This window comes from Pectinophora gossypiella, chromosome 19, assembly GCF_024362695.1.
Source record: "Pectinophora gossypiella chromosome 19, ilPecGoss1.1, whole genome shotgun sequence".
Taxonomy (NCBI): Eukaryota; Metazoa; Arthropoda; class Insecta; order Lepidoptera; family Gelechiidae; genus Pectinophora; species Pectinophora gossypiella.
This window is the reverse complement of record NC_065422.1, coordinates 9,955,620-9,970,261: the sequence shown is the minus strand read 5'-3', so window position 1 is coordinate 9,970,261 and position 14,642 is coordinate 9,955,620. Positions and strand designations below refer to the sequence as shown.

General features: G+C 37.8%; 1 protein-coding gene across 1 annotated transcript in view; it reads left to right on the top strand.

Moving 5' to 3' along the window:
• The window catches only part of LOC126375657 (head-specific guanylate cyclase), a 143,891-nt gene that overhangs the window by 89,037 nt on the left and 40,212 nt on the right, over positions 1-14,642 (top strand). The window contains exon 8 of the mRNA XM_050022707.1: positions 7,959-8,137. Coding sequence (XP_049878664.1) covers positions 7,959-8,137 — 179 coding nt within the window. The remainder of the gene's footprint in view (positions 1-7,958; positions 8,138-14,642) is intronic.

Here is a 14,642-nt window from a genome sequence, read left to right as displayed (position 1 = left end):
TACTAATACGTATAAGCGACAAACATGGTATCCTAATATTGCTATTCTACTGAAATGTCTTTTAACACGTTCACTGTGTACGAACCACATATATGAGGCAATAAATTTGAAGCTCATACGTGCATGTCCCATATGTGGGGCACTAGATAGAAAATGGCAAATTTAGACTAGATACTTTTCAAATTGTTTTTTCTTGCTATAGTGTGTCTATTTACGTAAATTCCAATGTATTTATCGAATTATAAAATTGCACGTAATGGGTCGATATATACGGGACACCATCCACTACACATGGGTAAGCCGACATGACGTCACATTTTAATTTAGGTATAAGTTTCTGTGTTCGTTTTCCATGTTTCTATATAGAAAATATTTCGTGTGTTCGTTGACTTCTGATGTGATGTCATTATAATGTATATATATGTAATCCGTGTCTGTGGTGTCCTAAATAATAAATGTTTCTTTCCTTTCCTTTCCTTTCTATATATCATTTTCAATTACAGTGACCGAGTTAAAAAAGAATGGCATCTTTGTGAGCCACGCAAGCTAATGTTTTAAATCATACATACAAACACGTAATATTAAGCTATAAAAAACGTTACAACATACTTGTTGGTCCTTGCTTTTGTACCGATTAAAAAGCTTTTCAAGGCATACACGAAAGGTATAATTAGTTATTCAGTGCGTGTGTATAATACCTCCTTAATACCACAATGTGGTGAAGTGATATGCAAATTTGTTTAACTAGAAACTAAAGGTCAGGTGAAGGCCAAAAGGTGGGTTAAGATTTCCACAATCGATTGAGTGAAGTGAGCGTGCATGCTTATCACTATAATAACTACGTAGGTATTTAATAAGCAGAGAAAAGTGGTCTTATTTTCACATTTTAACCGTAATTTATAAGCAGCTTCTAATCTGTACTGACAACATAACATAACTGAAGAATTTAAGCTAAGCAATTATAAGAATTACGTTAGCTCGGAGGTTTGCAATAAACTATAAAATTATAAATAAAATACGCCAAAGTACTCGTACATTTCAATAAATTCGGCAGGTTCCAATACAAAATATAGCCTGAAGGAGACCACTTCTGGAAATAGGTTTCTATATTTGCCCTGTCTGCGGCACTGACGTACTGGTGACCTAGAAAGACTGAAGTCTGAACTAAAGCCTGCAACTATAATATTTAAAACAGCAGCACGGAAAGAAAAACCATAAAAACAATAATCACTTTGTGATCCCTAGTTTGATTAGGACATTGCAAGCTGATCACCTGATTGTCCAAAAAGTAAGATGATCCGTGCTTCGGAAGGCACGTTAAGCCGTTGGTCCCGGTTACTATTTACTGCTGTAAGTAAGTAGTCGTTACATGAGCCATGTCAGGGGCGTTTGGCGGCTCAATAATAACCCCGACACCAGGGTTGATAAACTCACGCCTATTTCCCACCGGGGTAAGCAGAGACTATAGAATTCCATTTGCCAGGGTTGATGAGGTTGGTAATTCACCTCACAACCCACACGTGAAATAGGATGCATATAAGCAAGATGCCTATTTAATTCGCCCGGGTTATTCATTTATTTTAAAATTAACAGCTGTCAATAAACCGTCCCTTTCCTTTTCGACGGATAAGAAAATGACGGGTATAACTTAAAATAAAATTAAAAAGGTGTGTACTCAAAATCGGGGCTACTATCAAGCTAATATGGAACACACGTCAATTTTAGACACAAAATATAGATACTTCAAAATTTAAACGTCCTGTCCTGTGATTGGTTGAGGTTGACAACTCCTTTTAATTCATTAGTATTTTAGCCAATTGTAGGATAGATTTTTTTCTATCTAAGATACACGGACATTCCCCGGTTTTTTTCATATTTTTTTCGAGGTCATAACTCATTATTGCTAATCTCTTGGGTGGTTGTAAATCCAGGGTTCAGCAGGCTTGACATAAAGCAATGTATACGCAGGCTTACCCCTAGATAAAAGAAGGGTCGAAAGATATAACGAATATTTTAAGGAGCCATTTTATTATGTAATGTCAAGTTTTGTATCTATTAAAATATATGAATATTATTATTTATTTATTTCTTGAGGAAAGCTAACAGCACCGAATCTTAAATAAATACGTACAAACATAAGCTAGAATGATGCCAATTACATATAAGCTTCCACATATAGAACTTAATTAAAGCACATAATAACGGGTTCTTACCGCGTTTAAATGGGGATATGAGACTCCCGATATTTCGACACTAAGAACCCGTTATTATGTGCTTTAATTATGATAATAACCGCGTAAACTTAAAACAATTGTATATAGAACTTAATTAAATCAAAAGAGAGTTAGGTCTACTTACAAAATTAAATACTCGCTGCTGAGTTTACCAATATAAAATTAGTTGCTTTTGGTAAATTTCGATATCAGATGTTTTTTGATGGTATATAAACTAGAATTAACATCAATGCCGCCATCATCACACTTTGTCTTTGTATTATCACACTTTGTTGTTAGCCGTGGTAGCCCAGTTGGTAGAACGCTTGTCTCTCACTTTAAAGTCGCAGGTTCGAATCCAGCATATGCCTAAACTAATGATTGTCTTTCTGGTTTTCCCTTCGCGGGTTGGAAGGTCAGACAAGCAGTCGCTTCTGTAAAAACCGGACCTGTCAAATATTCGGGTTAGGTAAGCGGAAACTGTAAAAAAAAACGCGATAATGCTAGAGAGATGACGATGACTTTGTTTTTCAATATTAGGTACATTTTCTAACAACAACAGGACCTAATAAACATAAAGATTATATTCTGTATTCATACCTATAAGAGGGTGTATATGTGTGTGTGTGTGTGTTGTCTGTATCTTTGAAATGTATTTAAAACTTAAAAACGGTACAAGCGGACCGCGGCGCGGAAGTTCTGTTTGCAGTTCTATATAAAACCCGCGTCTCGCTTTCTCGGCTCTGTGTGCAACAAGCATAAGGAATAATTAAACATGCGGTTTTTACTTCTGGAGTTGTATATAGCCTTTTTGTCTTTCTGACGTGAGTCTCTAAGAAAATTGAGCGGTTTCAACAAAACCCAACATATTTCTCTTTGTTATAGACTTTTGAACAAAATTTAATACGTTTTATACAGTGCTTCTATTTGTTAATGTCTCTCGGCTATTATCGCAATTCCGAATACAAACAAATGCTAATTTCTGTGTTCATAAGTAAATAATTGTGACTAGAGTTATCGTGTATCAGAATTTGAATTTAGAACTAACATAGTATACGTGTTAGTGAAAATCATAAATAAAATAAAGATTTTTTTGTAAAAAGATTCGCTTATGATAAATGAATAACTCATTGGTGCCCAGTACGGTGGACCCCGGGGTCTGTTTTTTATACTAATTTCCTAATAGCTTCCCGCTTTGTCCGCGTAGACTTCGGTTATCGCGCGCGACATAGTTTTTCTTCCCCATTAGGGGGTGATTTTCGGGGTAAGTACTGCAATACTATTCTTTCCTAGGTCTCAAACTACCTTCATACCAAATTTCATCTAAATCGGTTCAGCGGTTTAAGCGTGAACAGGTAACAGACAGAGTTACTTTCGCATTTATCATATATTAGTATCGATTGATTTTTCAGTTCAGTCTATAAATAAAACTTTACTTATAAATTAGTCCATCCTTATCTATTAGGTTATAAAGCAAATGTTATTTTCTTTATTGTTACTGCAAATCCCACTGCATCTTGTGCAATATATTTTCCACATCCACGGTCATCGATCTTCCTCCTTTGTAATAGGTCTGGTTTTTACTTGACGTCATTAAACCGTCTGGGCGGTCTACTCAAGTAAATTTTCTTCTCTCTTTTTAAACTTGGAAGCTTTCATTTTCCACCATTTTGATCCTCCATTTTGTCTATGTAAATAAAACAGAAACTTGTTTACTTAAAAAGGCAAATTTTCCACCCGATAAAATGTATGAGAACGGCAATTTTTTCCTTATTCTGTAAATTTTCCAGCTAATTCATTTCCATTTTCTTTAAACTAATTAGGTATCATTAATGAGGCACTTAGTCCGTTCTCCTTAGGGACGACATCCCTTTGTTAAAACGTGTTTGAGGCTTCATTAGATGGGATTTTTCTACATTAAGACCTTTATTTTAAGGCCCCTTTGGGTTCACAAGAAAATATTTTTAAGGAAGTGACTTTTTGGCTGTGTGCTTTGTTAATTTTGTTACAAGTTAGGTAGCAATAAGGGTGGGAGTTTTTCCTGCTTCCGATTCAAGCTTTCATAACGAAATATGTATTTTTTTTAAAATAAGGCCTATTTGGGACTGTTTTTTGTTCGCTCCTAAAAAAATGTTGCAGCTAGCTTGCAGTTCAAGTGTACACTTGGGCACTTTCAGGCCTGTTGTCTTTAATATTTATAACGTGGGACAGCCCTCAGCGATTCCCATTTGTCTGGCCAAGTACTTAGTTAATGCCGTCTATGGCAAACCTACAATAAGTCACATACAAAAAATGTATGAACATTTATGTGTACTAAACCGAAAGAAAGATAAAGAAAAACAAGTTAATATTCTTTATATAGAGAAAATAAGAGTTTTATTTCTATTCCTCTTTTATTCCTTACAAACGAATAAGATAAAATCAGCAACATTTGATTAAGGCCGCCATTTTCCATGTACTAAGTAAATCTCTTGTAACTATTTTCTTTTATATTGGTGCATTAAATTATAATTGAATTTGTACGAATTCTTAGAATTCTTACTAATAGGTACCTACTTATTGTGAATCCGAAAGTGACTTTTTTACTCTTAAACCGTTGAGAGATAGTATGACATACACATACATAAACTCACGCCCGTAATCCCTAATGGGGTGGGCAGAGCCACAAGTAATCAAAGACAACTTGCAGCCACTGTTGATACGATGTCGTAAGCTGGATATGATGAACCTTATGGTGATAAGGGATCAGCCTATCGCCCATAACATTAGTCCATCATGTTAGAGGACACAATTCCTCTGTCGGTTTTAGATAGTATGAGTACTTAGGAAAGATAGAAAGATAGAAAGATATGGAGTAGGTAAGTACTTTGCAGAGACGAACTTAGTTCCTGATATAATCTAAGCCGAAATCTAAACCAGCGCGTATGCATAAAATCCTCGATGAAAGTGAAGGAAGCAAGGGTCTCAGGATTGTAGTAAGTGGAATTCTGTGGTCTTTGCTATCCCAACGGGAAATAGGCGTGAAGTTATGTCCGTATGTGTATAATCTAAGTCTATACAGACGAGGTTGCGCGCAAAAAATCTAGTTGTAGTAAATACCTAATAGAACAAATGGTGTTTGGGTTAAAATGACCACACCGACGTAATTCATCTAAGAAAGCAGTATTGCAATTTTTTGCTTACTTTTATATGCGAAAATGACAAATTTCAATATTGCTTTCTTAGAGGAAATGCTTCGATGTGGCCATTTTAAACCCCCCAGTTCATCTAAAAGTCACTGTGGTCCTGTGATTCACCGGCATGCTTCTCAAACGGGGAGCGCCGGTTCAAATCCCGGTACTGCACTCGTACTAATGACTTCAATTTTTCTTAAGTGCAGTTCTCACTAACACAGTTAGCTCGACCATTACAGACGGTAATACGGTTCACCGCCTATCAAGTTGGTCTAACAGAAGACTGGTAGTACATTTTGCCATGGATGTAACTCTAAGTACTGAAATTCAAATTCAAATTCAAAAATATCTTTATTCAGTAGGTAACATAGTTACACTTTTAAACGTCAATTTTTACATAACGAACGTCTCATCCGCCTAAAACTACTGCAGTTTCTCACAACCTATATAGCCGTTTGAGATAGATTCCATTTGAGATATAGTTCTGAGCTCGTGTTGTGTTAGAACAAACATTTTGTTCTTAATAACAATGTGTAAGGGACGTGTGTAGTCACGTGGAAAGGTTGCAAAGGTCTTTGTCTACGTAAACCGTTTGTTGCTAGATGTTTGAACATGTCACACAGTAACCGCAACATGTAACGTGCGGTCGAAAATGTCGACGGGTCTCCTAAAGGAGCGCACGCTAAATATTTAATCTGATAGACAGAATTCTCGGCTGTAATCCTATATCTATAGGGAATGTGTTTAGTCGCACCATTGGACTGTTGCGGAGTAAATCCTGTGGTACAACCAGCTGTACCAAGCGGTTGTATAGTCATGAGCAATATAATGTACCCACTTTAGGACTCTGTCGCACTAACATATTTAACATTTAGTGAGACTTACAGTTCAATTTGTCAAAAAAGTTAATGTGACATGGTACCAAAGTGTATATACATATTAATGCTCGTGACCGTACCACGAGTCACACAGGGCTTAAAGGTTGACGGTAATATTAATAAAAAATTATCAAGGTGGAGGCATTGGCTACCAAAACATAATAGAACTTTTATAGAGACTATGTCACCCCTTTTTACCCCCTTTGGGGGTGAATTTTCCAAAATCTCACCTAAGTGAGCACCGACGTCCTAAAAGAATCCCATGTAAAATTGGAAACGCACTTGTAGTTCGTAAGATTTCGTGATGAGGAGTCAGTCAATCTGTCAGTGATAAAATCAAAAAGTCACTCAATCACTGACAGATTGACTGACTCACTCATCACGAAATTTTATAAACTACAAGTCAACAAGTCAAGTACAATCTATTCCACTTGATATTAACTCTGAATAATGAGCTGAATCATCCCTCTCAGTATTCGTTACGATGTAACTAACACCCCGTGCAAGTACATACAGGTAGCCATACAAGTAGGTATGGGTGTTAGTGACACCGTAACGAATACTGGGGGGATGCTTCAAACCATGATTCTGAGTCGATATCAAGTGGAATTTCCTGTGGAAAAATTCATGATTTTTTTTTGTTATTTTTAGTTCCATACTTTTGCGACGGAAAATTCCACTTGATATCAACTCAGAATTATAGTCTGAATCAACCCTCAAAGTTTTCGTTACGATGTCACTAACACCCTGTATATAGATTAGACTCAGACAGCATTCCCTACTTGGTCAGACAAATAATATCTACAAATGAACATTCTATGTATACAACTTTACCAATTAATCCCCACTCTATGCCAACTACACAGTCGAAGGGTACAAAAGGTATATCGCCGTATAACCGTATCGATTCGACTTTAATAGGCTTATATCGTCTAAGCGTATTATGAGAACAAGCACCCATGATGCTCTATATACTATTGAGTATGTTTTCAGCCAAATCCTTATTTGTACAACGATGCCGAGAGGAACAAATTTTGTTGTGGATAAATATTAGAAAATTGAGACAATATTCATGAAGGGATTTCTACCAGCTTAGACGGTTTTAGTGCTTAGGATTATAATTATTTTTTCCCAGAGGATCAGAGTAAGGAGAAAATGGTCCGTTTTAACATTGTGGCATAGAATAAGTAATAATACTACGTATAGAACGGTAACTCTCCGCTCCCCATCAGCGTCTGAGCTAGGTTTACCTCACCCCTCCTCGAACACAATATAGACTCGTATGGTGTCAGACGTCCCACACACAGATGCGCGTGTACGATAATGTCAATGTGTAGTATCTAGGTAAAACCAAGTTGTTTATATGAAGTGTCCGAGGTGTGATTATGGACTGTTTATACGTAGATGAAAGCTGGGTAAGCTGGTGGTGGATAAGATGAACGGCCTTTGAACAGAAGCATAGAATAAGGAATAATACTACGTATAGGACGCCAACTCTCCGCTCCCCACCAGCGGTTGAATTAGGTTTACGACACCTCCCCTCGGTCTTACTTTAGTCTTCAACCGTATGGGCATCAGACGTCACACACACAGATGCGCGTGTGCGATAATGTCAAGTAATCTGTGTAAAACCAAATTGTTTGTATAAAGTGTTCGGGGTGTGCCTAAATAGTAATCCTTCAAGTTATCTACAGGTGGAGGCTTCATGCGTCTGTTCGGAACGCACCTGGCGTCTCACGGGTCGTCCTTAAACACCTACTTCAGGCTGCTGCGTCCTAGAGGGGTGCCCCTGGACTTCCGTGAGATCCTGAAGAGAGTCAACACACCATTCATGTTCTGCCTCAAGATTCCTGGATCCGCTTCCCTGGCTGAGGTATGTTGGTTTTTTATATTATGTCAATGGCGACCTCATTTGTAGTTAATACCGTCACAGTCACAAGAAAAAAAAAGGAAAAAGAACTATGCTTCGACATCAAAAAACAGTCAATGAAAACAAAACAAAACAAAAAAAACAGTCAATTGAATCTGAAAACAGACAATTTTTCAATTTGTTGTTTTATTTGATTGAATTTTGATATCACTTATTTATTGCAACGTAAGAATAAGAATATACTTTATTCCCAAAACTGTGAAGGTTACAAAAGTACTTACATATTTACGACCAGTAGCTAACACTGCCCAGAGAAATGGGATTGACTCAGCATATCCAAGAAAAGTAAGTCACAAGTAGTTAAGGTGTTACATGTTAGTAGGTACAGTCACGAGCAATATCATGTACCCACTTTAGAACCCTGTCGCAATATCATATTTGCCATGTAATGAGACTTACGGTTTAACTTGTCAAAAAAGTTAATGTGACATGGTTTCAAAGTGTATACTATTAGTACTCGTGACCGTACGTGTGACGCCCTGTAAAGGCACAGGAATATTAGCGGTGACATCAGTGCAAAAGACGACATAGTGACTAGTGATGTTCCGGATCGTTAAAAATGTATATCCGCGGATACGGATCTGAATACGGATATTTAGTGTAAAGATCCGCGGATACGGATACGGATCTTTATTTTCTTAAAAAAAAGATTAAAGTTTTAGTTATTTCATTGTTATAAAAGTGATATTTTATCTTGCTTTCATTATAAACATCTATCTATCTAAATGTTTGCAATATAAAGGTGCCAAATATTTGATTTTAAGAAATAAAAATAATCTGAATGGAATTTTATAGTTTTTTATTTAATAATTCTACTTAATCACCTGAAAAAGATCCGTAAAAGATCCGCGTGAAAAGTAACGGACACGGATACGGATACGGATTTTTCTTTTATCCCGGAGTTCCGCGGATACGGATACGGATATTTGGAACATCACTAAAGTGACTAAGATTGAGAAGGGAATTTTAAGTTGGTTTGGACACATAGAGCGGATGAATTATAATAGGATTACGAAAGCAGTATATAAAGCGAAGGTTGGTAGGGCTGGCAGAGGATGACCTAGAAGAACGTACATTGACCAAATTAGAGATGTCCTTAGAAAAGGTTCAGTAAGATCTACTGTGAACCGGCGTGCGTGTATGAAACTATTGATGAATGTGGAACAAATGGAATTCCATAGTATCTTCTTACTCAGGTGGGAAACAGGCGTGAGTTCAAATTCAAAATTCAAAAATATTTATTTTTCTAAATGGGCTTTCATAGTCAGCGCTTTTTGAACGTAAAAAAATAAATTACATATTATTATTATGTAACTAGCTGTAAAACTACTACCACATCGGAATATGTAACGCTGAAGGAAAGACGTGGCCAGAAAACCTCCCGGCACAGGTTGAGTTTATGTACGTAGGAATTAAACAAACAATTTTTTTTTAAATATCTGCAATCAGTCGCAACACTTTAATCAGATTTGGTGTGTGAATTGATTAGTTAGAAGTAAAGCAAGCAATGCCACCATCTTCCATAGTACTCAGCGCCCAAGAACGTCCTTCCTTTTGAGCCTCTTCACCCTGTTGCTAGCTTCCAACAGCATAGTTGCTAAGGGATTTGGATGGTTACTCAACCGTTCCTTATGCCTTTTGTTGTACTTTTCAATTTCTTCTGTTGGCATGTCTAGGTATTGATGTACCTCTGAGTTTCGAATAAACCAGGGCGCCGCGCATATAGTCTTCAAGATATTGTTCCGAACCCTCTGCAGACTTAGTATATTGGAACAAACAAATTAACTTAATTATTATTCATGTTTAGATCATAGATAATTATTATTGATATCACGTGGTTTCCAGGGTTTGTGACCAATTAATGGCAATAGGCCAAACATAGCGCCGACGAGTGGGTAGCTTTCATTAACAATTGAAGTTTGCAAAAAACATGAGTTTTCTGGCTATTTGAACATAATGCTCTGTCATATAGAGATATATGTATGATAGGCTCCTGCGCGAGGCACGTTTGTTTTTTTTTGACGTGACTTATTGATGCGGAGCTCGGTAGCGCAGCGGTAAACGCGCTCGGTCTGCAATTGTTGAAGTTAAGCAACTTTCGCAAAGGCCGGTCTGAGGATGGGTGATCATAAAAAAAGATTTTATCTCGAGCTCCTCCGTGCTTCGGAAGGCACGTTAAGCCGATGGTCCCGTCTGCATTAGCAGTCGTTAATAACCACCAATCCGCACTGGGCCGGCGTGGTGGTTTAAGGCCCGATCTCCCTATCCATCTATAGGGAAGGCCCGTGCCCCTGCAGTGGGGACGTTAATGAGCTGGTGATGATGATGATGATTGAAGATTTGCCGCAGATGGCATTAACTACTTGGCTGGACAAAACTGACGATTGACCGATTAGTAATAAATTGGCTGTACTCTAAGCTGGTTGTTTTTTTGTGTTTCCGCAAGCTAACCTTATACATTCCATGTGATACTCTCTATAGTAAAACAACTACTTACTTAAATAAATATCATATTGGCCCCGATTCCTGCAGACACCGTGTAATTTTATTTTAAGTTATATCCGTCATTTTCATATCCGTCGAAAAGGACAGGGACGGATGATTCACAGCTCTTAATTTTAGGAAGAATGAGTAAATGAATGAATAACCCGCGCGAATCAAAAAGGTATGTCGCTGGTATGCAATCCGTTTGACGTGCTGTCTACTTAACTGTGTCGGGTTATTGACTGATGTAAAATTTTTAGACGGTTGTTTTAGACCTGTGCTTAAAATTGACGTGTGTTCCATAAATTTTATGCTTGTCGATTACTCGTCCCTTTCCTTTTCGGCGGATAAGAAAATGACAGATATAACTTAAAATAAAATTAGATGGTATTTACAGAAATTAGCACCATTATCTGCAAAATAAATCAAAAGGAAAATCTACGTATCACCTTTGACAACGTTTTTTTATCTAGAATTTAAAGTCAAAAGCTATGGAAATCATGTCATGACTGTTAATGATAACGAAAAGTATCTACACTCTCATCCCATTATCAGTTTTTGCTAGCAACGAAATTCCTATAGGAAACAAAGTATCATATGACGACTATAATACTGAGACTGTTTATCATTCTGCCCTCATTCATCGTCAGCCACCTAGTTTATACAGTCCACCATACTGTCTTAGAAGTAGGCAATAAGTATGAACGTGGCTTGGATACTAAGTCCACTGTCTATTATAACAGTGATACATATTTACTCTGTGGCTATACGTTTATTCAATAAGTATCCCCCCCCCCCACCTCTTAGCGGAGCTAGACGTGTTTCAAGCTACCCCGTAGTAATTGGCATTTTAAAAATCCAAATATGGCACAAAAAGCTCTAGAAAGTGTTCTAAATAATGTGTTAAAGTCAGTGAAAGTGCTTACCGATAAAGTGGTTCTCCTAGAGAAACTCCCGATACCGACCCCGCCGGCGTGGTCGACGATTTCCCTCATTCAGCGCTTATCGCTATCGACCCACTAGGGTCGATTAATTCTTTCAAATATTTTTCCTCTCAGACGACGCCCTGAGCCGAGGTTCGCGCCCAACTGGGCACCCTCAGGCCTGTTGTCTTAAACGTTGTACCGGGTGAGAGCCTTCAGCGCTCCCCATTTGTCCGGCCAAGTAGTTAATGCCATCTGCGGCAAATCTACAATAAGTCACGTCAAAAAAAAAAAAAAAAAACCTAGAAACAAATAAGTGAGCAAACTGCACTAATCAACAACCAAACATCCGTGATTCAAAAGTTGTGTCCGTTTGTCGCTGACACACCAACTTCCACCAACACTAAAGTTACGACGGTGATAACTGACATTCCACCAGCGATTCAGCGACCCGTTCGACAAGCTCGTTTGAAGGCGAGTGCTGCATTTACCACCACCACCACTATCTAAGAATTTATATGTTCGTTTTTGTAAACATATATTGAATTGCACAAAAATACTAAATAATAATAATAATAAAAACAGAATGTAAATCCACCACTGGCTTCGTCAGTTCATTCATTTTCAAAAATAAAAAATAAAGAAATAAAAAAGGGAAAGCATATTCAAATCATACATACATACAACAGACTTCGTCCAAAACTACCTACTCTAGAAGTCCACCGTTTTCGGTTCAAAGCTACCCATTAAACTGGCCGCATTTCCACGTTGAACAGCCAGTATTTAAGTAAATAAATTAAATAATAATAAGGTAAATTCTAATTGAGGAGCTCGGTGCCGCAACGGTAAACGCGCTCGGTCTGCAATTGTTGAAGTAAAGCAACTTTCGCAAAGGCCGGTCACAGGATGGGTGACCACAAAAAAAAAAGTTTTCATCTCGAGCTCCTCCGTGCTTCGGAAGGAACGTTAAGCCGTTGGTCCCAGCTGCATTAGCGGTCGTTAATAACCATCAATCCGCACTGGACCCGCGTGATGGTTTATGGCCCGATCTCCCTATCCATCCATAGGGAAGGCCCGTGCCCCAGCAGTGGGGACGTTAATGGGCTGATGGTGATGAAGGTAAATTCTGAATCTCAACCTACCTTTCACAATTTTAAGACACTGATTGAACAGAAACTTTGTAAAAAAGGTTACTCTAAGGTTAATGACTACTTAAAATGGAAATGCAGTGGAATAGCCGTCTAGGAACCAATGTTACTTAAATACGTCATCACTCACATATTTTCTCTTTCACACACGTACCTTTCATCTCTCTCTCGCGTACTTGTTTCTCGCTTACTCGTACACCTACACTTTCATACATCCCACATGGATAAACGTATTTTTGAGTTTGAGTTTGTGTTTATCGATCATACAACAAGCACCTACATAGAATCGAGCTAACTAATCCTTTATGCAGATTCTGTTTATAGGAAGGCCGTAATATGAGTCATGTTAGGGGCATTTGGCGGCTCAATAGTAACCCTGACACCTGGGTTGATGAAGTCGGTTGATCTCACAACCCACACGAGAAGAGAAGAATGAAACAAAAAAGTGTGCCAAATTCATCAACGAACAAATTCGACCTTAAACAATCCAAGACTTAAACTATGTAACGAGGCTGTATGGCGTTTGAACACAAAAAAAACTAAAAGCGATTAAATGCACATCCCCTCATGCCTTTTCGCCCATACTCTCTCTCTCTCTCTCTCTCGCGCCGTGAATGGCAGCGGATTGTTATTCTGATCTTTAATATTTCTTAACACCTGCACGCAGGAGGATCTGATGAGCGCTGCAGATAGCGCCATACTTATTGCCAGGTTTTGGGCCGATACTACTTCGTTTGCCATCGACATGATAAGAAGATTCTTCTCCTCGAGAACCCTTTAAGCATCTGTTTGAAATTAAGTCATTTACACCATTATTAAAACTAGAATTAAACTAAATCTGTCCTAGAATGTTACGTAAGCTTGTCACGGTGTCTACCCACCCCCCTCGGCCGACCAGCTTGAGTGCCTCTCAACGGTCGAGAATCTCGAGTACTTATGTCAACACTCCATTACCAGTGCTCTATCTTGCTAGCTTGTCCCGTACGTCAGTAAGATGAATGCATTGAGATTAAATTTATGGCTTCGTCCCGGCGAAATTGCAAGGATTTCACAATTTCGCATTGCAAACGTAAATTGTTACTGGCAATAAATTTATTTTATTCTTATTCTTAAGAAAATTGCTTTAAAATATTTTATTAAAATTTACACTTGAATCAGAATACAAGAATTATACATAAGTACATGCATAAGATGACGACTAAATTCCAATTGGGGTAGTCATAGGTCCCTTATTGTTCTCAAAGTTTTTACTTTTTAACGCATAGGTATCTAGTGAACCGACCACGCCGGCGTGGTTAACGATTTCTCCCTCAGTCAACGCCTATAGCTATCGCCCCCTAGGGTCGATTAATTCTATCAGTAAAGGAAAATATTTATCCCCTCAGACGACGCCCTGTGCCGAGATTCGCGTCCAACTGCCGACGACAAAAAAAAACGAAAATGAAACGAAAGTCAAAAAGCAAAATTGCTATTTTAAATTAAATGCTTCGATTTTTAAACCCATTGTGCTGAGCAGTGGTTCGTAAACAAGCTGTATTTGCGACGCGTTTATGGCAAATTTGTGGTTTATCCTAAAGTAATAATCATGGGAGGGAAAATTCATGAGCTAAATCAACCTACTTAATATTCGGTACGGTGTCACTAACACCATATTTATTATGGTTTACCATCAAGATTAGGTTAAGTATATAATGGTGCTAATTCCTGTAAATACCATCTAATTTTATTTTAGGTTATATCTGTCATTTTCTTATCCGCCGAAAAGGAAAGGGACGGGTAATCGACAAGCATAAAATTTATGGAACACACGTCAATTTTAAGCACAAATCTAAAACAACCGTCTAAAAATTCGCCCGGGTTATTCATTTATTTACTCATTCTTCCTAAAATTAA